The following is a 27,766-nucleotide window of genomic DNA, read 5'->3' as shown; positions in this document are numbered from 1 at the left end:
GACCTAATTTAAGAAGCATCCACAAAAATGTTGTTGTTAGTAGTCAGTTTATCAGTTAGCAGTATATTATTTTAATAAATAAGTAATTAAACACTTTCTATAAGCTAGTTATTGAGCTAAGCTCTGTGGAGACAAAGAAAGGCAAAAAAAAAAAAAAAGAGGCTCCTCCCCTCAAAGACCTCACTTTCTAATCATAAAGACAACTTTCATACAGCTATGGATATAGAAAACATGTACGGAGTAAATGGAAGGTCATCTTGGAGGAAATGGAGGCCCTAGCAGAAGAGCTCTGTCTCTGATTGTATGTATCGCCGGCTGGTTGTTTGTGTTTATATCACTGCTTCTTGTGGGTTAGAACATTATTATTTTTTAAATGACATAGTCTCCTAACAGATTTACCCTATTAATTTGCACAGTGAGCAAGTGTTGTGGAAGAAATGCTCTATGTTGAACACCACTCCCTGTAGTTAAGAGAATACAACAGGTTGCACATTTAGTCATGTCATGGGAAGGTGTCATTGTGACATCACTTGATGTTCTAAGCCTTTTTCTTCTCTTTCTTCAAAGGAGTAGCAGGCTTGACCCTCTATCTGCCACCCAATTTCTTTTTGTAATATCACTCAACCAAGTGGTGATGGACATCTGAACCAATAGAGTGACACCTTGATAACCTGGAATGAACATTTGCAATACTCCATTTCTGAGGAGACCCAACTCTTAAACAAACCTGGTAATATTGAAGATTAATCCAAGAAAACAACTCTTAGCGTGAGCCTTGGGATCGGCATGGAAGCAAACAAAACGCTTACTCCTTTGATTTCTCCCTCTACCTCTAACATTTCACTAGAACCTAGAACTATCTTCATCTCTCCTTCTATGCCTTCTATGCCCTCCCACACATCTATACCCACTGTCATGACTCCCACTGAGCTTTCCCCTATCTCTTCTTCTATAACTATCCCCAAATATAAACCTGGTACTAAAATCCCTCCATGTGCCTCTAGATCGGCACCTACATTCCCAACTGCACAGACACCAGTGGTGATCCCTAAACATCCACACCATGGCAACATGACTTCTAAAGTTCCTTTTCATTGTAACTTGACACCTATCTCAGAATATCCTCCTGCCACTAAATCTGCTCCTATAACCACAACATTTCCTGGTATACCTACCCATAAATATCCCTCAACCTGTAGCTTAGCCTCTACTTTGTCTTGGGCATCTAGCTTAAAAGCAGCCAGTTTTCTCTCTACATCGCCTTCATTTACAATTCCACCCACACCTGACACAATTGCCTCCAAACATTCTTCACCAAGATCTCAATCTCCATCTGATGGTGTAGGTGTTAAGAAGGATCCATCTGAACCTTCTCCCAAATCTGATCCTGATCAGACATCTACACCTAACTGTGCTGGAGAAGTTATCCCCGGGACTCCCTTTAATTATACCTGTGCTGCTACCTCAACACCTGCAGTCTTGCTTACTTCCAGAGCTACATCTACCATTTCAGTATCTCTTGGGAAGCCTCCTAATTGTGTCAGTAGCTCTCCCCCAAAATGTCCACTTAGTCCCAAATTGAATCCATCTATCTCCAGATCTATCTCTTGTGTCTTATTACCTGGACATCCCTCTAGTTCTGTCTCTATGTCTACCTCCACCTCTACGCTTAATCTCAAAACTTCTCTCACATCCAGAGCTACATCCATCTCTGCCTCATTCTCTGGGATTCCCTCTAACTCTATCTTTAACTCTATCTCCACATCTGTACATTCCAACAAATCTCCTTCTGTATCTAAAGCTACATCTATCTGTGAGCTATGCCCTGGGGTTCCCAGTAACTGCATGTGTAATACTATCTCACTGTGTCAACTTAGCCCCAAATCTTCTCCTACATCCAAAGTCACATCTACTTTTAACTCACCCAAAGATTATCCTTCTAACTGCATCTCAGCTTCTACATTTAGCCCCAAATCTCTTTTCACATCTACAGCTACATCTATCTGTGAGGTTCTCCCTGGGATTCCCTCTAATTGTATGTGTAATTCTACCCCAACTACATTTAGCCCCAATTCTCCTCCTAAGTCCAAAGCGACATCTACCTGTGACTTACTAAAGGATCATCCCTCTAACTGTATCTGTAACTCTACCTCAACATCTACACTTAGTCCCAAATCTATTCTTACATCTGCAGCTACATCTATCTGTGATCTGTTCCTTGGGCTTCCCTCTAACTGTATCCGGCACTCTACCTCGGCAGTTACACTTACCCACAAATCTCCTCCTACATCCAAAGCTACACATACCTGTGACTTACCCAAGGATTATCCTTCTAATTATATATGTAACTCTACCTTAAAAGCTCCACTTAGCCCAAAATCTCCTCCTACATCCAAAGCCACATCTACCCGTACATTATCCTTTGGAAATCACTGCAATTTTATCAACAGCTCTACCCCAACAGCTCCACAGAGCCCCAGATCTGCTCCTATCCCAATACCCTCTAAATCCACACCTAAATATCACTGTATACTTTTCCCTCAGGAAGCTCATTTTACCCCTGCTGTTACCTCAACATCTCCAGTGTTCCCAAGTTGTAGTCCACCTATCGTCACATCTCCCTGTACATCTCCACGTTCATATCGCTCTGATGGTATTTTAGCTTCAAAATTTGCTCCTGTCTCAACGTCTTCTACAGTTTCTTCTAAAAATACCCCTATATCTATATCTATGTCTATACCTGATTGTAAATCTGTAGGTACTTCGGTATCTATGCCCCTGCAGAAATATACTCCTCGTTCTCCATCTCCCTCTAAACATACGCTTATGTGTACAGATGAGCCTGTGACTTCATGTGTTTCTGCAACTACCTGTACAGCTACACCTATTTACACATCTACAATTCCAGCTGTAGTCACTTCTAACTTAGAATCTTCCTCTAAATCTATACCATCTATCATTTTCCCTCTCTTTCCATATAATTTTACACCATCTCCTCCTGCTACCCATAAATCTGAAACTTCTTCCACCCCTGAAGCCCCATTGACACCTGAATTTCCACGCAAATTCATGCCCCTCTCAACATCTGTCTGAGCAACAACTATATGTCTACTTATGCTTTTCACCTCCATGGTATATGCTAAAGCACCAGGATCTTGCCAACTTAAAAATGCTGACAAGAGCTGGATAAGAAAACAAAGCAAAGCAGACCCAGCGCACACAGTTGGACTTTAACAAGAATCAGTGAAATACATGGAAATGACTATCCTGAAATAAGTTGGATTTTATTGGGGAATCTCAGCTTCCTTTTAGTTGTTTCCTGGACTATGGTTTTAAGCTTCAGTCTTGCTTTGTGGAGTTTAGTTTGGCTCTTCAACACTTTTCCTGATCTGAAAACCATCAGTTCCTCTCTAGAGTCGTCTCTGTCATTTGCTTTCACTGTGAGTTACTTCAAAATTTGGATGCCCTTCCTAGTGAAGAGCTGGAATCTCAGTCCCTATTGGAACTATCTACCACAAGAATCTGTTGTTGGTCCCTGCACACTGTGCTCCTGGATTGCACATAACTGTGAGTGAACATTCCCAAGAATGATCAAGTCCTTATATACATCATCTACTGTCTATCTTCTTCTAAACCAATGATTCTTATTCTAGAGTGCATGAACATGCACATGCATATATAATGTTTTATATCTATCTATCTATCTAGATATGTATATATAAATATATATATGTATGTATAATTACAATATGCCTATCCATAAATGCACATGGATATATATATATATGTGTATATATGTATATAGTGGACATGTACATATGTATCTATAGTGACTGCTTTTCAATATAATTGGTTTCTTTGTAATACTATATAATTTTTATAAATTAAAACCTATAATTTTAAGAAATTAATAGAGTTCATGAGGCTGTCAAAAAGATATATGATTATAAAAGTTTAAAAACTTTTCTAAATTAATAGCATTCCCACCACTAGTATTACTTTTTCTCCTCTTCATACTGCTACCACCACCACCACTATTACTAAAACTATCACCACCACTATTACAGCAACTGCTGCTACTATTGCTACTGTCCCATAAAACTTATATACATATATATATATACACACACACACATATATATGTATATATATTTAAATATATATATATACACACATATATGTATATATATTTAATGTATATGTATATTATATATGTGTATCTTTGATTTCATATATATGTCCATATATGTGTACTCATACACACACACACACACACACACACACACACACACACACACACACATATATATATATCTTAAATTTGAAAGAATAAGATATAGAACTGTAGGGACCATTCAGACCAACAAGTTTAATTTTCTTAAATAGAAACTGAGGCCCAGAGAAGTTAATTGACTTAGGTCATAGTAGTTGTAAATTCAATGCCTCTAATTCATAATCTCTGACTGTATGTTCAGTTACTGTCTTACCACAAACCTGTAAATTAGTCAGATCAAGCATTATTTTTCCCTGTTGATGCATGGGGAATTTGATACATGTAAGATGAAATGTCTTGCATAAAGTCACAAGTCATGAATGAAAGAGTAAAAAAATCAACCCAGGATTTCCAAATCCAGATAGTTATTGAATTAGTTTTGTGTATTTGTGACTCCAGGTCCCTTAGTCCTTTATCACCTCCTCTGTCTTTAGATCCATTTCTATACTTAGCCCTCTCTCTGTCTATGTACCCACATCCATGGCTTATGTCCACAGTATATATACTAGTGGATGATAATAGATCATATTTGCATAGTATCTAATCAAGTAATTCTCCAACAATTCTTTTGTGAAATAAACTCTGTAAATACTATTTTTCCCATGATACAAATGAATTAACTGAAGTTCAGAGCAATTAAGTACTTTCCTTAGTCATATTATTAGTAAATGGAAGATATAAGGTTAAAATAAATTGCTTTCAATTCCATAATTAAGCCCTTTTTTCAATACAACATACTACCTCACTAAATTCAAACCTTTGATATCTGTATCAGTACTTCACTTTAATTCAATTCTAAATGTGTGTGGTTATTAGTAGTCATAATTTTATCATGTTTTCCCTATAATGTTTCAAAGTTTACAAGACATTCTTCTTCAAACAACTCTAAGTACTTCATTCCTATTGATTGATTGAAACAGATAGTAAAATTGTTATTATCCCCATTTTATAAGTTAAAAACAGAAATTCATTTTTAGTGTTAAATTTATGGTTACCAGGGTCAATAACAATCTGAAAGCAGAAAGAAATTAAAATATACCCCAAACACAAAAGGCAAAAGTCAACAATATTCAGACAAAAACATAGACATGTAAAAGTATGTGTGTGTGTGTATATATATATATATATATATATATATATATATATATATATATATATATATATATATAATGCTTAATGCTTACAGATACCACATACATACACACACATACACACATATACATATTTATATTTATATACATTATTACATTATATCAGTTCATATTATATTTATTATACATATATTTAACATAAAATTTTTTCAGTCTAAAAATAGAATACATGAAAGAAGGTAATATGAAATGCAATAAAGCTAGAAAGATACTTTTAGTCAGATTATATAATGTCTTATAATCTAAATGCCTAGAAAAAAGAGGGACTTAAAGATTTTTTAAAGGACAACATGATGAGATTAAACTTTAAAGGTTATTTTTGAAGCTCTATGATGACTGTTTGGAGAAAGAAGAGATTGGGAGATCATATAAGGCTTTTAGAATAGTCCATTAAGTAGTGATGAATGCTTGTACTCTAGTGGTACTTAAATAATAGTAAAAAATGAAATGACTAGAAATTTTGGTATAAAAATTGGCACAATTTGGCAATTGAATGGTGTTAGAATTGAAAGGAGTGGAAATGTCAAAGGTTATTTTGGATTTGTGAACCTGATTGACTGAGAAGATAGAGGTAATTATGAAGAAATTGGAAAAAGTGTGTTGTGTGTGTGAGTGTGTGTGTGTAAGGTAATGATTTAATATTTAAGCATATTGAGTTGAAGGTGAAACAAGACAACCAAATGCATGTTTAACAGGAATATGTAGATTCAATCTGAGGCAATAAAAAATTAAAAAACAGAATCTATAGATTTAAGAAACTCTACAAAGAGGTCATGACTATGGACATGAAAGTAATCATTAATGCAGAAAGAATTAGGACAGAAAGTGGGAGTGGAATACAGGATCTTGGGGGACTATTACAGTTAGACATTAGGAGACTGAAGATAATATATATAATTAAGTACAAGAAATTCAGAAGAAGCTGTTATCCAGATAAGGAAACTAGAAGAGTGCAATAACATTGGAACTCTGGAAGGAAGGAATGTCCCAAAGGAAAAGTTGGTTAATTGCATTTAACACAGTAGATCATAAATTGTTAACTAGATTTTCTCTGTGAGTTAACAAAAAAGATAAAGACAGAAAAGGCAATTGGATTTGCTCTTTGGTGACCTTAGAGAGAGCAGTATTAGTGGATTACAGGGTCACTGCCTATATTATAAGCAGGTTAAAGGAAATGGAAGAAGTAAAGGTGAAATTGTCCTGCTCCCAACATACTCATCCTAACAAAAACTGCATATTTGTATCAAATTAAATAATGATTTAGCAATCTAATGAGAAAATAGAATGACTTCTTGTATGTCAGAACTTCACAAAGTGTCAGGCAGAAGCCCCCAAAAAGGAAAGCTCAATAAATGTAGTGCTAGTGAAGACAAACAAATCCAGACTTTCATGGTCACCAGTGAAAGGCAAATGATATTTGTAGCCTATAAAGCTCTATGTCTGTGGCAAGAAGAGCAAAGGGGTGGGGACCTAGAATGAGTGAGGGTGCAATAATGGCTGAGACAAGGTGTTCAGGTAGAACCAGCCCTCTGATGGGAAGGGTTGACCAGCCATTTTCAGGGCTGTTAATCCTTTGGTGTCAAGTTGGCACTCAACTCTTACCTATGGCTCCAAGAAAATGTAGCATGTGAATTGGCCAGATCCCAGTAAAACTGTCTTGGGAGATGGGCTAAACCAGATTGAAGGTAACTAACAAACCTCAAAAGGTGAGTTAGGGCGATATCTCCCCCAGTGGAACTGGCAACTGAGAATAAGGTCATCTATTGCATCCTGGGCCATAGCCAATAATCTTGATTTTGATTTTGTCATTGGACTTTGATGACTGGGAAACAGAATGAGGCTGAAGACTTTGTGCAAATCTGCCTCATTTAAGTCTAATTCACAAGGAAGTCAAGATATCACCTTGTAAAATCCCTAATTTTCTGAACCAAAGACAAACAGACCAACATGGTCCAAATTCCTGAAAATTCTGAGATCTTCTTATATGCTGTTCTGAGATGTTCCAGAAATCCCCAAAACTTCACCACTTTCAATACCAAACATGGATTGAGGTGCAATCCCAGGTTGGAGATTAGAAAAGAAATCCCAAGGATCTAGAAGGAGACCAAGAAAGGTTACCTACCCCACCCAACAACTAACTCTTCAAGAAACAAAGCCTCTTTCTGGAATAAAACCTCACTTAAGGAATTTAGCCTGGAGAGATATGTAGACCAAATAAAATGACAATCATTCTTTAAAAGATATAAACACAAAGGGGAAAAAAAAAAAAAAAAAAAAGACTATAATATCTCAGAATGAAGGATTCCAAATAATTGCAATTAGAAACTTGAAGGGGGGATAATTTTCCACTAGAGATGAAAAAAAACAATCAAACAGATTTCTAAAGCAGAGGTTCTTAAACTTATTAGTATTGTACACATCTTTGGCAGTCAGATGAAATCTATGGATACCTTTTCAGAATAAATTTATATGAATGTGTGTAATAAATTACCAAAGATTTAAGGGAAACCAAAATATTAAAATAAAATTATTTTCTATTTGATATTATTTTTCCCCTGATTACATTTGAAAACAATTTTTAACCTTTGTTTTTTTCTTCCAAATTCTTTCTCTCTCTGCCTCTATTCCTTTGTCCCATTGAGAAAGTGAGCAATTTGATATATAGGTTGTACTTGAAATTAAATTATAAGAATATATATATATATAACATGAGCAATATATATTTGTATTTTAAAAAGGAATAACTCCTAGATTAAGTATCCTTACTCTAGTGAAAAGATTGGAAGGAGAATAAATTCATTAAAAAAGAGGCCAACTTCACTAAAGCAATAAACTTCCTAAAAATTATAAACAAGGAAACAAAATCAATGATTTCATGACATTGCAGAAAACATTAGATAAACTCAAAGAAATATTTTTAATATTTTATTTTTCCAAGTTACAATTTTTATATTTGTTTTTAAAACTTTAAGTTCAAGATTCTGTTCCTCCCTTCCTCCTCTCTCCTCCCCCATACTGAGAAGGTACATGTGAAATTATGCACAGCATTTCTATAAAAATCATGTTGCAACAGAAAACATAGATTTCCCCCCCTCAAAAAACCGTTCAAGAAAAATAAAGTAAATAAGAAAGTATCCTTCAATCAGTTCTTTCTCCGGGTTTGGATAGCATACCTATTATATTACATAAGTCCTTCATCATAAGTCCTTCAGAAGGGTCTGGGACCATGGTATTGATGAAAATAGAAAAGTTATTCACAACTGATTTCCAGAAATATGATAATCATATATAAAAACTATCTAGATCTATTAGAAATAGAAGGAAAAGCTAAGAGACATATACATATAAGTAGAGACATGTTTTCCATACATATACATATAGATATAAGATACATGAAAATATATTATTATTTCTTCATCTTTATTAGTAAAAATTATTTATCTTAGCTTTTAAAAATTTAGTATATCATCTATAGCTACTTATCTTCAAAAATCAAAGTTCTATGAATGATATAGCCAATATTGAAAGCTCTTTAGTCAAAGCAAAAAAAAAAAAAAAAAAGATAGGTTCTTTTGTTTTAGAGTGGGAAAAATGTATTAATGTTTTTCAGTGGTAAAGAAGCATCCGGTAGAAAAGGAAGTACTGAGCATATATGAAAGTGTGGGAATGACCCAAGAAGCAGTCTGCTAGAGAAATTGGTATGGAATGGAATGATTTGTCTATATAGAATGTTTTGCCTTGGTAAGAAGAATGGTTATTTGCCATGTGAAAAGGATGCAGGAGGAAATAGTGCAAGAAGGTATTTTGGTGATATAGGATGAGGAAGAAGAGGGAAGAGAATATTTCTTGTTGAAATAAATCGAATTTGTTTGGAAAGAATGAATTATTTAAAGAGACAAGTGTATTGGAAGAAGAACTATCACCAGATTAAAAGAAAATAAAACTTGTAGTGAGAATGAAAGAAAGGTAAAAAAAAAAAAAAGATGAATATTGAAACATGTTTGTGGACCTCTAAGATTGATATTAGTTCTACTAAAGTTCAAAATGAGTCGCGCTTGTCATAAACACTTAATTCTTACAAAAAAAAAAAAATCTTTTTAATTGGGAGGAAAAGAATAATTAGAGAAAAGAAAAACAGTTTGTCCAAAGAGACGGTTTGATGATACTCAGTGATGGAGAAAAAGTGATTTTCTTTTGTTTTACCCCTGCTTTGATAATCAAGTACAATAATCTTTAGATTAAAAGGGAGAAAACAGAAATAAGTAAAAAAAAAGTAATATTCAAAATGAATTGGAATATGAGCAGCTATTGATGAGCCAAAGTTACCACACCCAGATGAATGATATCTTTGTATATTGAAAGAACTGGCAGATTTGAATGCTGAGCTATTGTCAGTGATTTTTAAAAGCCTGGGAATAATGAGATGAGAGCAATCTTCCTCTTCCCCCCTAAATCTATTATTTTCATTTTATTCTTGTAGTAAAGTTGGAGAAATACTGGTGAGAAAAGTCTCTGGGTGTGTGAATGTATAGCTGTTTAAATAGTTCAAATCAAATCGTACTTATTAATGATGAGATATTAAATTGTTCCTGCATCTCTAAAAGGTTCCTCAGTGATCTGTTCTTGACTTCATGCTCTTTAGTGCTTTTTATTAATACTTAGAATAAGAGAGATGATATGCTTAGCAAATTCCACTTGATATAAGAGTGAGAGGGTTAGAAATACTCTGGATGATAGAGTCAGGATGAACCAAATCTAATAAGATAAACAATAATTTCATAGGATTGGTGAGAAAATCTGAATGGTTGGCATTCTGCAGTGAGACAAGAAATACCCAGCCATACTAATGAAAAACACAGAACCATGAAACAGGTAAGTATTTTTATGACCCAGTGCTTCTATTAAAAGTGAGTGATATTCATACAACCTACCTATCAAGATTTTGGAAAAAAAGCATTTAAAAACTGCATATGGACTAATTACCCCAAGTCTGAATTAGCACAGGATGATTGAATCAGTCTTTGACACTTGTCCAGCTGTCTTAACCTAGTAAAGATCACTTGGTGACAGATTGAAATAGCTAAATCTATCATCCATTAATCTTGTGGACATTATTGTTTGGGGCATGTATAGCAGTAAGTATAATAGATTCAAGCAAAAGTGTTGAAAATATAAAGATACACAAATGTTGCATATTCCTACTCTGAATATTTTTTCAGAGTTGTAATGTTATTTAAAGCTTAAAAAAGCAAGTATGGTTTACATAAATTCCTTATTATGGATCAGCAATGAAACATAATCACCAGCATTTAATTTGCATCCATGAATTCAGCTTAATCAATTGAAGAAAACGACAATCCCCCATTCAGATTTACTGCTAATATTACAAGGCCAGATTAAAGCCAAATAATAAATATTCCAAGTGGCAGCAATTGTTGACATGCCATTACATTTTGATAAACATGCTACAAATTATAATGCATCCATGTATTAAATAACCAACTCACAGCCCAAAAGAGATGCTAATGTCCTAATTTTTCTTGAAACTAATAGGAAGCCAAGTTATGGCTTTACATCGATTCTGAGACCAAAAAAAAAAAAAAATTGACTTTGCAGTGTTAAGAAAAAATGTTTTGCATTTTTTAACTTGTTTTGGTTTCCTGAGGTGATATACAGAACAAAGGAATAATGAGGACTAAAGTAAATAACCTGAATGTTCCTGACAACAGTGGTCATCAGAGTTCTGTAGGAGAAGAATTCAGATCGGATCCCATCAATGATATACCATTACTTCACATTGGAACCTTGGGATTGAAGGCAAGGTAAAGTGATCTAGACAGGGACCAGATAAATAGGAAAATCTACAGTAGAGGAAAAAGTGGAAGTTGATATTCTAGAGTTGAGAAAGTTAAAATCAGTGTCAAGACCCAAGCTAATTCAGAGTGAGGCAGTCAGAAAGAACTCTATGTGTAAAGGGTGACATGGAAAAACCAGGGTGGGAGTCAGCAATCCGGTAGCTGAGAATGTATGAAATTCATAAGTCAGTGTGTCATGCAGAATATAAAAAGAAAACAAGTAGCCACGAAACATTAAGTGGTTTGAAGGGGATTTTTTTTTTAATGGAAAGGGAAATGATACCAGAAACAATTTGTTATTCCATCCCATTTTTGCTATTCAGTTCTTTAAGTCAAGTCTAACTCTTAATGACCTTATTTGGGATCTCCCTAGCAAAGATACTAAATGATTTGCTACTTCCTTTTCCAGCCCATTTTACAGATTTGAACTCAAATATCCCTCACTCCAGGCCCAGCCCTGTACTATCTAGTGGCCTGTCCTATCCCATTACATATCCACTACATATATGCTTCCTCAATTCTTTTTAACTCAATTCTCTTCCTTAATTCTTCTTCAGTTCTCTTTAACTATTAATCATATAAATTCTCACTTTCTAAAGACATTTTTCCAAGAACCATTCCCTTATATCCTCTATGAGTAACAATGTTTCTTTCCTTGGTCCTCAGAACAAACTTTGTTTATATCTATTATGGACATATATTGAATTATTTTGTATCAGAAGTATTCACAACAAACTCCTATGATTCTTCATTATAGAATATAGAATTTGTTTTCAAAGTCTATGGCAATAAATTGCAAGCACTCTCAATAACTTGCAATATGAGTGGTTTTAAAATACAATCAGTAAATAAGTAAGTCAATAAGCATTTATTAAGAGTCTGTTATGTACCAGTCACTTTGCTAAATTCTAAAGATATACAAATGGCAAAAGACAGCTCCTTATCTTAAGGAATTCATAGTCTAAGGGGATTAACAACATAAAACAAGAATATAACCAATGTATACTCATATAGAATCAAAGATAATCAGTAAGGGGAAGAGGGCTCAGAAAATTTTTTTTTTCATAAAAGAATTAATTTTAACTGATATTTTAAGGTCAGGGGAAACCAGGAGGCACAGATGAAATTAAATAATGTTCCAGGCACCTATAGCAGCCATTTAAAAAAAAAAAAAACACAATCCAGAAATTGAGCACCCAGTTCAGTGTCATTAGGTTACAGACTTATGTAGGCGTGGAGATGAGATGGAGTAAGGTGTAAGGGAAAAAAAGGAAAATTAGATGTGAACCAAAGAAAGTTTTGAATTAGAGATTTTTAAAAAATAATACAGATGAAAAGGAGAGTCACTAGAGTTAATTAAATTGGGGATTGGCAGAAGTGGGATATGGTCAGATCTATGCTTTAGTAGGATTAATTGATGTGTGCCTGACATACCTCCAAACGGTTCTTATTTTTAAAATTTATCCTGTTTTTTTTTTAAAAAAAACCCAAACATGGGACTTAAATTATCCATTCATATTCATCTTATTAGATTTTACCAATAATGAAAACTTTTGCATTTTGACTAGCACTCAGTATATTAATCATAACTATGACTTTACAAAAGTCACAAAAAATATTAAACATCTAAAATCCACAGATATATTTTCTAATATAGACCATTAAAGACCTCTCTCTAAATTGGCATTTATGCTGTTGTCCACTCTATGTGCTGTCATTTAACTTCTGGATCTGCCATTTAATCAGGTCTAACTTCTCACCTAGCTATTTTATGACATATGCTACAATTTTCTCTCTTATGGATGAAGATAAGCTGAAAGATTTTTCCAAATATTTTGATGAAATTTAAGTATACTACATCTTTAGCATGTCTTTGATTTGTTTCTCTAGTACCATTGTCAATTAAAATAAAGTTCTTGAAGTTATCCTGGTCTGTCTGCCTTTGTTTTGTTTCGTTCATTTCATTCATTCTTTCATTCTCTTCTTATTCTTGTTCTTCCTCCTCCTCCTCCTCTTCTTCTCTTCTTCTCCTCCTCTTCTCTTCCTCCTCCTCCTTTTCTCTCTCTCTTTCTCTCTCTGTCTCTGTCTCGCTATACATACATACATATATATATATATATATTATATATATATAAAGAGAGAGAGAGAGAGAGAGAGAGAGAGAGAGAGAGAGAGAGAGAGAGAGAGAGAGAGAGGAGGAGAGGAGAGATAATTCCCCTCATATATTACTCAGTGGTGACTGCTTCCCAGTTTAATTGGTTTCAAAGCATCGTTTTAACAATATATTGTAGTCTGCCTTCTAAGAAATGAAAATCAATAGCTTACACATTTTACACTATACCCTGTTTTCTGTTTTTGAAAAAAAGGGAATTTCCCTTTCTCCAGTCCTTTAGTACTTCCTCTGTTCTCCAGTTTTCAAAGATGATTATTAGTAATTCAGCAATAATAGATGCATCTTAAAAAAAAAAAAAAAAAAAGGAAAGAAAGAGGAAAGAGAAAAAGAAAGAGAAAATAAGGGAGGAATGGAATGAATGATTGAATGAAATGAATGAAATTTTCTTCAAGTAATCTTCAAGAAATCTAAAAAATCAAATAGAACCAGTTTTACCATGTTCTCATTTATTTTAGTATTCTAATATACATATAGTATAGTTGTTGTATCTTATTTTCTATATATTTACTTCATGTTGTCTCCCTGATTAGCTTGTAAGCTTCTTGAGGTCAGGAGCTATCTTTTGCCCCTTTTTTATATACTTATTGATCAGTACAAATCTGGGACATAATATCCACTTGATAAATGTTGCTTCATATATTAAAAAATTATGATAAAAAGAATAGTAGAGTAGTAAGGCCTTTTCTCCATAGGCTATCCTTGGGGTCCCATTCTCTCTTAGCAGTAAGTCCTATCTCTTATTTGTCCTTTCTCTTTAACTCAACTTTGCTAAAAAATAAAATAGACTAATTAACAAATAAAACATACTTTCTCTTGTCTGCAAGATTAGTAGCTATTCACAGCTTATTCTGAGCTTTAATATTACTGATATCTTGCTTATAGGAACTTGCTAGACATTCATCTTCATCCTTTGCTAAATACTTTTATTTCCATATGCTGTTTAGTGGGATGGAGATTAAAACCTAGGTTTTCTTAGGTGGGAAGAGTTCCTGATGTGGAACTTCATCTCTTCAAGAAGATTGTCACAACCCTATCTATTCACTTTCCTCAATTGTAAAAAGAAAATAAAAATAGGAGCTAACTCTTAGGGTTTTTGTGAAGATCCAAATGAGATATTTGTAAAATATGTTGCATAGTGCTTAGCAAATATTAGGTACTTAATAATTGACTTATAATTTAACTAAATACAATTTTAAAACATGTTTCTTCATGAATATTTAATCTTCCTTTCCTTCCCCATATATATTGTTTCTATTTTTAATCTTCCAAATTTCACTCTTTTTCTAAAGAACCGTAGGGCCCAATGTAAATTTCTGTATTGTTTTCAAAACATCAACATCATATGGGTAGAAAGGGGTAGAAAAGTCTAAGAAAAAAATATAACAAAATAGAACAATGACACTGTTGGTGCATAGTAGATTACAAGAAGACCAGAGTTCAAATTTGGTCTCAGACACTTACTGTGACTATATTAAGTAACCCAAGTCACTTAACCTTGGATTCCTTCAAAAATAAAAACAAAGCAATGATTTGTCATAGTTAGTGGAGCTCTGGAGTCCTGGAGAGTCTGGAGTCAGGAAGAACTGAGTTCAAATTTGGACTTAGATACTTCCTAGTTATGTTACCTTGAGAAAGTTACTTAACCCTATCTACCTCAGTTTCCTCAATTGTAAAAAGAGGATAAAAATACGAGCTAACTCTCAGGGTTTTTGTGAGTATCAAATGAGATGTTTGTAAAACATGTTACACAGTGCATAGCAAATATTAGGTTACTTAATAAATGCTGATTCCCTTTCCTTCCCCCTTGTAATCATCTAAGAGACATACAAAATACAGTTTATTAGTATAATTTCAAACAAGAACTAGAATGTGAAAGAGGAGAAAGGGACTTGGGTTTAAAGCCTGGCTGTGATATTTATTATTTGTTCGAACTTAGGCAAGTCACAGCAATATTCCAATTATCAAGTTATTGTTGTTATTGTTAATGTTTTAAAGCATAACATTGTTATGATGATAATTATACTCACTCATTGTGAGGAAAGTTTCTTAAACTCATTTTTCAAAGTATGATATAATTAGGAGTTAGCATATAGTAGAATAAAGAAAATAATATCTTTTGTTGGATTTCTATATACTTCCACCTTTCATTTATGTAACTGATATACTTTTTAAAAATTCCAGCTAAAAAATCCAAAATAAGGGGTGAAGCTCATCATAGTGTTATGTCACAGTTCTCAGTTTCTCTAATTATCCTGACCTGACTCAGTTTCTCTGCTTCTCAGTCCTGCAAAACTTCCCCTCCCTCTTTATCAGAATATTTGATAAGGATAAAAGATCTTATGTTTTAGAATATCAGAATGCCTCTCACTATCCCAAGCTACCAGAATGTCATACAGTCTTAACAAGATGCCTCTCCCCATCTCAGGGGTTCCTCCCCCCATGCCTCCCCTCAGCCTGTCAGAACCGGATTGTCAGAGTCCTGTTCCTGCTCTCAGCACTCTGATTCTGCCCCCACCTCAGTCTACCCCCTGAGTCTGAGCCATGTATATATGTCATTAAGAACTCTCATTGTTTGCTGGATTCTTGCAAACGATAGTCTCATTCAGCTCTGGGACCAAACCCTGGATCCATTTGGTGTCATTAAATCTTTCCATTTAATAAATTATTAAATACACTCTTATCTCTATCCTGCCTCAGTTTCTCCAGCATTACAACAGGTCCTATTTCTACATCCTGGATCTCTCTGTTGAGAGATAAAAAGAGGTCAGAATTTAAAATGAGAAACTGGTGTAGCTGTCGTATTTCATCTAGAGAAAGAAGTAAATTCCTAAGACCTTGTGTGCTGTTTTATCAAATTCCCATCTAAACTGTTTTTCACCTTCTAAATACTCCCAGGTTACTTAAACCATTTCGTGTTCATCTAAGGCCAATGAATGTGCTATACTTGTTCACGCTATTGGTTTCATTCTATTTGGAGAAGTTTAGAGATGCATAATCTTTTTTATTTTCCTAAATTATTTAGATAGAAGAACTGGGAATAGTGTTTATTGTTTGGATACTTTTGACTGATCTTTGACATTACAGAAGTCATTCAGTTGTGACTGTTCTCATCTCTTTCTTCCTGCCTGTAAAGCCTTATATATACTTGAAGGCCTAACTAACCTCCTTTCCTTTAAGAATGAATGAAAAAACAAAACAAAACAAATGTGCCAAGTGATGTGTTAAGCCTTTGGAATACAAATTGAAAAAGAAACAGAAAAAGAAAGAGTTCCCTCAAGGAACTTACATTCTCACAAGGCATAACAATAGATATAGGGGAGTTCTGGCCATATAAAGGGCCAGATGTGTGTATACAAGTGACACATGTCTTATCAAAAGCAATGGTAACAAGATGGTAGTAAGTTAGAGTGATAGTCCTAGAGTCAAAACAAAACAAAACAAAACAAAAAACAAAAACAAAAACAAAAAAAAACAAACAAACAAACAAAACAAAACAAAACAAAACAAAACCCTTGAATTCAAAGCTGGGGCTATTAGATTATGGGAAAGACACTTAATCTCTCTGTGTTTCCATTTTCTCATCTGTAAAACAAGAATAATAATAGCTAATTCCAGGATTGTTTAAATGATCAAATGAGATAATCTCTGCAGACTGCTTTGCAAAATTTTAAGATTTATAAAAATGCCAGTGATAAAAATTTTTAGTTAATATTATTAATTGGATTGTTGTCTTCAGTGCAAAAAATGGAATATTGGAGTGGAAGACATGAAAAAAAGTATATACCTAATAGCTAGTAGCCAAAAAAATAGACTTGGTCAATAGTTGAATGAGATGACCTGAATTTGAAGCATACTTCAGGGTATGAGTTCAACTAGAATCTAGATATGAGTTAAACAATTGGTATGCAGTTTCAAATCAAGGTGGCCACAAAAGTTGGAGTTCTAAGAATCAGTCCAGGGAATGGGAATATGGATTTCTAATTTTAGTGTGGGAGGGATGCTGGGACAGATGGCGAAAAGCAGGATGGTAGCATAATTATAAAATGGACTATATGGGAAAGGGAATGTGCAACAGAAAGTTTGTGTTGACCACTTTACTGAACTCTCTTGTTCATACCTTTCTTGAGCCCCTCCAACAGCTATAAGACAATGGAAATAAGATTATATACCAAATCTGAACACTTGGTTTTGATTTTGGAATTTGCCACTTATAAGATATTTAACGTTGAGGAAAGCACTTCACTTTTTGAGCCTCAGTTTCCTGCTATGTATAAGGTAATTGGCAATTCTTGCCCTACCTTCTTAGTAGGATATGAGGAAAATCCAAAAAGGAAACTAATTTTTCTTACCCTGGCTACAGCTCCATGTATGCAAACATTTGAGGGAAGCAGGAGCTTCTGGGTTTGTCAGTATTCAAGATATCTCTTGATTGGTTATGGCCACCATTGGTGACAGCAACCACCATAAAACCATGAGACCTATGTCTAAAGATCAAAGAGAATAATATCTCATCACCATTTGCTGTTTCTGATATACACCCATTTGACTGGATTATTTTATATGGTTGGTCTAGCCCAAGGCTGGGAAATGTGTGATCTGAGGGCCTTCGAAATAATTTGCTAAAACAACCTTTGGTTATGATAAGCTGAAAACAAGGTACACCTCACCATTTGAATTTTATAAACTGATAATTTTATATGGCTCATGAATGGTGTTATAAATATCCAAATGGCCCTTTGTAGGAAAAAGGTTCCCTACACCAGTCTAGCCTAAGGTCTGGGGATGCCAAGGAAATTTGATTATTTTATTGACTTCTTCTCTTACAGTTGCCTCATATCCTGCCCTGACTTGACCCTATTTGTGAATGTGTATGATCCAATGAGATGGGACATACCACTGGCTGTGGATAGGGTTTTCCTGTCTTTGTCTTTGGTGGAATGGAGTTTCCTTGAAGAACCTTGCTTATATCTCTATGCTGTTGTTACAGGTAAACTAGTCTACCATATTGTTCAATTAAGTGAACTAAGTAGCGCAAGTCATACATGACAAAGTCTGCATATGAAACAAACAATGGACTTAGAATAAGGACACCTGAATTTGAGGTCCAGCTCCAACACTTACAAGCTACATTTTTTTACAGGAAAGCTGTTGATGCTTCCTGCCTTTCTTTCACTTTCATCACCTGCAGAGAGAGCATAAAACTAGTTGTATTCCCTCAATCACAGGCTTTTAATGAGGACTGGACAAGTCTTTTTTCTTCAGTAAGTCTTGGTTACCTATAAAATGAGGGGATTGAATTAGAGGGCTGATCCCCAGAGTCCCTCCTAGACCTAGACCTTAAGATTATGTGGTTCCAAGAAGCATATCAAACTTATGTTGTATGCTGGAAGCATATACATTTCCTTCTCCCATTCTTATGATATGGCATAATTGAACATGACAACATTAATAAATCATGATAATTTTCTTCAATTGTTCAGTTACATCTGATTATTTGTGACCCCATCATTATTATTATTATTGATTTGCCATTTCCTTCAACTCATTTTACAGAAGAGAAATTTGAGGCAAAAAGGAAAGTGACTTGGCTATAGTCACACAGCTAGTAAGTGTCCAAGGATGGATTTGAACTCAGGGCAATGAGCCTTCCTGACTTCAGATCTGATGCTTTTCAAATGATGATAGCCAACTGCCTTTTATATAAAACTATTTCACATATATATATATATTTTTTTACTTATTTGGTTCCCACAACTACCATATGAGTTAGGTGCTATTATCTCCATTTTATGGAGTAGGTAAGTGGGTCTGAGAGTAAGTGACTTGTTCAGGCTTACAGGAGTCTGAGGCAATATTTGAATTCAGGTTTCATTAATCCAATTGCAATTCTCTATCCCATTGTACTGCCTAGCTGTCATATACTTTGTTGCTGACTTTTCAGAATTTCTTTAGGTTTTTCTTGGCAAAGATACTATAGTGCTTTGCCATTTCCTTTTACAAGTTTCCTTTTTACAAATGAGGAAACTGAGGGAAACAGAGTCTGAGTCTGCATTTGAATGCAAGTCTGCCAGACTTCAGGGTTGGTGCTCTATCCATTTTCCTTTCCTGTCATAAACTTAAATACATGTATAATACATACATGCACATGTATGTGTACAAGTATATGTTAGTAATTTTTTATGGCCCATGAATGATGTTATAAATATCTAAATGTGGCCCTTTGCAGGATAAAGGATCCTCATCTCTGGTCTAACCTAAGGTAAGTGGATCTTGGACTGCTTGGGAAATTTCATTATTTTTTTGACTTCTCTTATAGTTGCCTGATATCCTGCCCTGACTTGACCCTATTTATGAATCAATATGATCCAATGATGTGGGTTATACCATTGGCTATTTTCAGTTTTTAGTAAGTATAAATGCGTATGAACACACGTTTGTGCTGATATGTGCTTGCATGTATATGTATGTGTGCATATATACATGTGTACATGTCTGTCTATATCTAGGTATAAATTAGAGATGGAGATGTATATATATTATGTATGTATGTGTGAGTGCATGTAAAGAATAAAAAATCCATTCCATTAATGGAATATTCCTGGCCTTGCTTGGATACTTGGTATAGTCTCCATTTCATTTTAAGAAAACATGTTCTTTCTACATGTCAGGGATTGTACTAGATCCTGGGGAATCTAAAAAGAAAAAAAATGAAATTTCACAAATATAAAAGTACATAATAGGGATTATGAAAATAAGTAATGGGAAAACCGTGTCTGTTCACAGTTCTGGGGCAATGGTATGAAAAGGCCATTTGGTCTAGTTGGTACCTAGAGAGGGTCTGATATTTCTCAGTAAAGCCATTGGACCTCAAATTCAGGTGTCCTTATTCTGAGTTCATTGTTTGTTTTATATGCAGACTTTGTCACGTATGAGTTGTGCTACTTAGTCCACTACGATGGAGATAGGTTTTCAGAAGGTGGAAGTGATCAGGAAAAGAGCCTTTCAGTGTTAGCAGCTTATTGTGCCAACATCCCTTTCTTTTTTATTTAAAAAAAAAAAAAATATATATATATATATATATATATATATATATTAATTTATTTATTTTTATTGCTTTTAATTGACAGAACATATGCATGGGTAATTTTTCAACATTGACCCTTGCTTGCAAATACTTCTGTTAGGTTCTAACTAGGTGGTAAGTTGGTACTTGGCAATTCTCTACCTCAGAGTTCACACCTTTAGTTCAAATCTTTAAGGGAGTTTATACCTTTGAAGGAATACTTTAAAGGAGCTTGCTCATTGGTCAATAAGGAGTTCCCACAAGCCCCTGGGGTACCATAAGCCCATTCTCTGGGAGGATAAAAGGAGGAGCAGTCTGGAAGGAAGTAGTCGCGATTGGGGAAGGACAAGACTTCCCCAGAGAACTTCAGGGAAGCTCAAGGAGATTCAGAGCCAGGATTCAGGAAGAAGAGGATTTGAGATTCTACCTTCCCTCTGGATGGAGGCTCCAAAAGCCTCCCAAGAAACCTGCTCACAGAGAAAAGGATTTACAAAAAAGAAACCTCCTCCCAGAGAAGGATCACAATTGAGAGACGACAGAACATTACATTTTTGGTGCCCAAACATGGGGCAAGGACTTATTCTGAGCCCTTCAGAGGAGCTAGCCTGGACTTCACAAACTTCTGTCCAACTTTTCCCCTCCTTCCCTCCATCCTGTCCCCTAGATGGCAGGCAGTCTCATACATGTTAAACATGTTAGAGTATATATTAAATAGAATATATGTGTACATATTTATGCAGTTCTCTTTAGCCAGCATTCCTTTCATTCAAGATTGATGATTTATTACCCTGTGTTTTTAAGAAAAAAATTATTTATTTTTTATATTCTTTGAATCATGATGGGAGAGAAAAAAAATCAGAGCAAAAGGGAAAAATCATGGGAGAGGGAAAAAAGTAAAACAGAAAAAAGAAATGAACATATCATGTGTTGATTTACAGTCAATCTCCATAGTTCTTTTTCTGGATGCAGATAGCCTTTTCTGTCCAAAGTTTATTGGGATCACTTTATATCACTGAATCACTGAGAAGAACCAAGCCTTTCATAGTTGACCATAGCACATTCTTGTTATTGTGTAAAACGTATTCCTGGTTCTGCTTGTTTCTCTTAGCATCACTTCATGTAAATTTTTCCAGACCTTTCTAGAATCAGCTTGTTCATCATTTTTTATAGAACAATAGTATTTCATTATCTTCATGGTACCACTATTTGTTCAGTCCTTCCTCAATTGATGGGCATCTACTTATTTTCCAGTTCTTTGCTACCACAAAAAGAGCTGTGACAGTTTTGTATGTGTGGGTCTTTTCCCTCCTTTGTGATTTTCTTGGGATGCAGACCCAGTTGAGTCTGCTCTGTTGACCCAGTTCTGTTGGGTCACAGTTTTATGCTCTTTTGGTATAGTTCCAAATTGCTTCACCAACACAGCATTAGTGTCTCAGTTTCCCCACAACTTTCCAACATTTACCATTCCCTTGTCCTGTCATTTTAGTCAATCTGAGAGGTGTAAGATGGTACCTCAGAGCTGATTGAATTTGCATTTCTCTAATCAATAGTGATTTAGAGCATTTTTTCACATACATACTATAGTTTTAATTTTGTCATCAAAATTGTCTGTTCATATCTTTTGTTTATCAATTGGAGAATGACTTGTATTCTTATAAATTTTACATAGTTATATATATTTTCCAAATGAGATATTTATCAGAAATATTGACTTTAAATATTTTTCTCAGTTTTGTACTTCCTTTTTATTCTTGTTTCTGCTGGTTTTGTTTGTGCAAAAATTGTTAGTTTAATATAATCAAAGTTGTCCATTTTGTCTTTCATAATGTTCTCTAAATTCTTTGGACATAAATTCCTTTTTTAGTCATAAATTCCTCCCTTTCCCAAAGATCTGATAGATAAATTATCCATTTTTCTCCTAATTTGTTTATGATATTATCCATTATGTCCAGATCATGTAGTTATTTTGACCTTATTTTGGTATGGGATATGAAATGTAAGTCTATGCTGAGTTTCTGACATAATATGTTCCAATTTTCCCAGCAATTTTTTTTCAAATACTGAGGTCTTATTCCAGAAGCTGGAATCAAGTATCAAATACTTGGACCAAATGGTTTTGATGATTGCTGATTCATAATATAGTTTTATCTTTGGTACTGCTAAGATGCCATCCTTGATAATTTTTTTCATTAATTACCTTGATACTTATGATCTTTTGTTCTTCCAGATAAAATTTGTTAATAATTGCCTATTCTAATTCGTTTTATTTCTTTTTCTTTTCTTATTGTTAGAGCCAATATTTCTAGTACAATGTTGAATAATAGTAGTGATAACGGGGATCCTTGTTTCACCCCTGATCTTATTTAGAAGGCATCCAGCTTCTCTACATTACAAATAATGCTTGCTGTTTTTTTTAGATAGAGACTGTTTATTATTTTAAGGAAAGCTCCCTTTATCCCTATGCTCTCTAGTGTTTATAATAGGAATAGGTATGATTAGCCTGTTTGATTAACTAACTAACTTAACTATTTAACTAATTTAAATTAACTTAAATCATTAAGCAGTATCACTTGACTCTTAAAGGTCATCTAATCCAAAATGCTCATTTTTTTTCCTGAGGCAGTTGGGGTTAAGTGACTTGCCCAGAATTACACAATCAGGAAGTGTTAAGAATCTGAGGCAGGATTTGAACTCCTCCTGACTTAAGGGCTGATACTCTATCTACTATACAAACTAGCTGCCCCCAATATCTTTATTTTAAGGAAGAGAAACATTTGGGCTAGCTAGCTCAAGTGGTCAACCCAAGTTATTGTGCTATTGTATTTGTTAATAATTAAAAACAAGTTAATTACAATTAAAATTGTAAATTAAGTTGAATATAAATTAGATTGAATAAAAGAATACAAATAATAAATAATATTTTCCACCTCCTAGAACATTATAACATAGTTTAGGAAAACTTTCTTTTTCTAAGAAATCTTTACTAGTGGTTGTTTTGTCTCTAGGACCCTGAAAATACAGGGTATTATGAGGTTAATGAGACTTGTTCTTCATCTTCCTCAATTACTTCCCATGTATTTGTCTCCAGTCTCTGACTAGATCGTGAGCAACAAGACAGCAAGGTACAAGGCTTATGCTTCTCCATCTCCCTCAAGGCATAGCACAAGTGTGTGTGACCCCTTTTGGGCTCCACAAGAACAAGTTTGCACACAGCAATTTCTCCATTTTTGGTACCTTCTCTTCAATTGTGAGTATTCTCTTTTTACCTGTACTTGCATACAAAAGGGAAAGGGGTAGGCTTGTAGAGTAACCTCATGGAAAACTTTTAAAGGACCTAGATGAGGTCTCTTGAACTTGAAGATCAAAAGGAAATAGCTGAGGTCCAATGAGACTCAAAGCCATTGTGAGCTGGCAAGGGTATACATACAATGAATTACTTGTAGGAAGCCAAAGATAAGGTTTGATTGGATAAGGAGGTACTATAAAGCTGTTTAACCAAATTAGCAAATACCTAGTCTGAAGGATCAAAGATATTAAGGGAATGTCTTGGATTATTTAATCCAGTGGTATCAAACATCTGTAATACTCCCAATATCTTGAGCCAGATTAAACTATAATTGAAAAATAAGTAACAAAAAGTAAAATTACAATAAAATGTAGATAATATAATATTCAATTTTAGAATCAAGTTAATATTGACCACTAGGGAACCTTATTCATTTCTTTATTTCTATTTAAGTTTATACACTGTATAGCACAATCTAGACTTGCCTGGGACAAATGATAATTTAGACTTTCTTGAGTATCTCAAGTCAGATGCTAATTCCCTCCTAGAGCAAAGTAAACCACTTTTGAATGGCTCTAATTGCCAGGAAATTTTTCCTGAGAAGGAGCCTCCAACCTTCCTCTAAATGCTATTCCTTACTTAACCTGTCCCAAAGTAGATGTAGTCCCCAAATAATCATTAAGATCTAGGGAGAAGGCAGTATTAGTAGACTAAAGAAAATATCCAAGAATAAAAGATCAAGAGTTTCAGAGGGTTTGAATGTGTTCCTTTTATAATGTGCCATGCTTATTAAGCAGACCATACCTGTGGGGTTTTAGATAGGGATATGCATTATTTAATCACCACAACCTATTCCCTATTCTTCCACATGAATGGAGGCTGTGAACAGATAATTCTTGCTCAGCTCCATTGCCCCATTGCCTCCTGACCAGGAAGCAGCTGTGTCTTGATGATGAAAAAAAAAAAAAAAAAAAAAAAAAAAAGAATGAAAATCTCTGCAGTGATGATGGCTGGGAGAACAAAGGAAAAGATAGTAGACAAGTAGAAGGAGAGTATAAAGGCATGGTCTGGTCTTTCCTTATGATAAACGCAGGATCCCCTCTCCCTTTATCTTCCCCCTTCCATCCCCACCTTTACGTCCTCATAGTGTAGGAGAATACCAAGTATCAGAGAAGATAAACTTGCCAGGGATTTGTGACAGGATCTATTTCAAACTCCTTACTTTAGAGAAGAGAAAATTTGGGAGTCAGAGAGTGAGCTATTTGCCTAAAGTCATAAATAGTGATGACAATAATATTAAAGTCTCATTTCTACTTAAAATATACAAAGTGCTTTTTTTCACAACAATCTAAGTCCCCTTCCAGCTCTAACTATACAAGTCCAGCATTTTAAGAGTTAAGTTGAACAATTATTCTCATCACTATTTTACAGATGAAGAAATTGAGTTTAATTTTCTTGCCTATGTTCACACAATGAGTAAATAGCAGTTGTAAGTTCTTACTGAGGTTTTCTGATGCTAATAACAGTGCTTTCTTTCCAATCCTCTCTCTAGCTGGTTTCCTACCATCTTTGTGACTGACTTTTCCTGGTACCTTCGTTCCCAAGGAAGATCAATTTCCTGCCTCTAAATTTTTATTACCTCTAGATTGAATCCCCTATACTCACTGCTGGATCTCCCTGATGCTGACCATTTGCCTGTTTGGATTGCCGATTGACAGCTTGCTTCTTGGACACCACCAATTACCCAATTCCCTCATCCCCGATGCATGGAATCCTTGGATAACAGACCCATTTTGGACTTTTGGCAAATGATACACTTCATTCCCATCTTTTCCTCCCCGGACTTTGGGATTTGATTTGGACTTTTGGCAAATGACACTTTCTTCTATAATTCCCCTGCACCCCATTCAATACCACCACTCCCATTTCCACCCTTAAACTTCCTCTCTGAAGACTCTCTCCACTCCAAGACCTCCTTTCCACTTTTTGTCACTGAATACCTGCTTCTCATGTAGTCAGACTCTGGTTCCCAGATTCTGCCACCTAGGCTTCAATCAACCTTACAGATCTGCTTGGACTACTGGTCACCACCCCATGTGTTCTGTTGTTGCTTATGCCAAGGTTCTGATTTTTGTTATATGATCTATGAGGCAAAATGTCAATCTCATTTTCTGACATTACATCATTATAGCCTTATTCAAGGCTTAAATGCTTTTTTGTCTTCAAGGCCTCAGTGACTCCCCATTAAAAATTAAAATATCCCAGGGAGGATTTGCACCTAAAAATAATAGTTTGAATTTCTATTATAGCTTATAGATTTTCAAAATGCTTCATCTAAATGAGGAAAAGTATGTTTCTTTTTTTTTTTTTCTTTTGTACTTAAAAAAAGTGTATTATTTATTTTGTACATCCTTTTTAAAATTTGAGTTCCAGGGCAACTAGATGACAGTGGATAGTGGCTAGAACTCTAGAGTCAAGAGTTCAAATCCAGTTTCATATGCTTAACAATTAGTAGTTATGTGATCCTGGGCATGTCATTTAACCCCAATTGCTTTATCCCCCCAAAAAACTGAGTTCCAAATGTTTTCCCTCCCAACCCACCCACATCAATTCAGAAGGCAAACAAAATATCACTTATATAAGTGAAATCATGCAAAACATATTGAAACTATGTTTCTAATGAATTTATTTACCTTTATATAAACATTTACTTTATCTTTTAAGCTGACAATTGTGGTCATCTTGGTTAACTGCAGGCATTTGTTAATTGGTGTGTATTCACTAGGAATGAAGGGAGGAAACTGAGAAAATGGGTCCATAGAAGAAAGAAGAGAGAGATTTTGAAGCTGTGTATTTTTTATTTTTTGTCAGCAAGATATCTCTCTTATAAGGGAATAAGCACAAATATTGGCTAACGAAAAAAAAAATTACAAATAAAAGGAGTGCCTTGGCTCATAAAATTACATTTTAAAAAGTGGTTAAAATCTCTACCCACAAACATAATACTAAATATATAAGTTGTTCAATTGTTTTATAGTGTCTGACTCTTCATAACCTCATTTGGAATTTTCTTGGCAATGATACAGTATGACATTTCTTTCTCTAGCTCATTTTACAGGTGAGGAAACTGAGGCAAACAGAGTAAAGTGATTTATTCAGGGTCACACAGCTAGAAATATCTGAGGCTAGATTTAAGTTCAGCTCTTCCTGAATCTATCCCCTATTCATTGTGCCACTTAAAGTAAGATAGATAAAGCTTTTTTAAATACCTTGAAGCCCAGTATAACCAGTTTTTCTCTGGTTCTTTCCATTAATTCTTCTTTCTCTCTTGGAAAGAGGGGGGGATGTCTAAAGACAAATCCTCAGTTTTTAGTCTGCAAAATATCTGAGATACATTCTCCTTATGAGCACCACCCTTTTTAAAGTAGGACCCACCCTTGAATCTATCATTTTTCATCTATTTATCTATCTCTGTCTCACTGTCTTTCTAGCTATCTAATCTGTCTGCCTTATCTATGTCTATTTATTTATCTCATCTATATAATCTGTCTATCATCTATCTTTATCTAGAACTATCCATATATCTATCATTTAATTTGTCTGTATATATGTATCTATATTTATCTATATCTCTATTTTACCTACCTTTATTTCTTTATCTTTCTATCTCTGTCTTATAATCTATCCTATCTGTCCATCTGCAGTTTGTTCATCCATCTCTCTTCATGTCTGTTTATCTTTATATGTATCTGTCTGCCTATGACCTAACACCTATCTAATCTATCATCTAGCTAATCTATTTATCTATTATCTATTATCTATCTCAATCTCTGTCTCTCTCTTCTTTATCTATATTCTAAACCCTGAAAATAAGTTCTGTGTCCATACTGTGTCATGTTCTTCTCTATTCTATGATACCAAACACTAGAATTAAAATAACTGGACCAGGGACTTAAGCAGTTGCA

General features: G+C 34.5%; 1 protein-coding gene across 1 annotated transcript; it reads left to right on the top strand.

Annotated features, from left to right (window-relative positions):
- The first annotated feature begins 707 nt into the window (after positions 1–707).
- Positions 708–26,086, top strand: LOC141540913 (uncharacterized). Its single transcript, XM_074264889.1, has 7 exons — positions 708–3,567; positions 10,207–10,296; positions 11,090–11,246; positions 18,279–18,439; positions 19,769–19,858; positions 23,604–23,762; positions 25,354–26,086. The coding sequence occupies exon 1, from the start codon at positions 787–789 to the stop codon at positions 3,091–3,093; it is 2,307 nt and encodes a 768-aa protein (XP_074120990.1). The 5' UTR covers positions 708–786; the 3' UTR covers positions 3,094–3,567; positions 10,207–10,296; positions 11,090–11,246; positions 18,279–18,439; positions 19,769–19,858; positions 23,604–23,762; positions 25,354–26,086.
- The last annotated feature ends 1,680 nt before the right edge of the window (positions 26,087–27,766 follow it).

This window comes from Sminthopsis crassicaudata, chromosome 1 (genome assembly GCF_048593235.1).
Source record: "Sminthopsis crassicaudata isolate SCR6 chromosome 1, ASM4859323v1, whole genome shotgun sequence".
NCBI classification, from domain to species: domain Eukaryota; kingdom Metazoa; phylum Chordata; class Mammalia; order Dasyuromorphia; family Dasyuridae; genus Sminthopsis; species Sminthopsis crassicaudata.
This window is presented reverse-complemented; position numbering and strand designations above follow the sequence as displayed.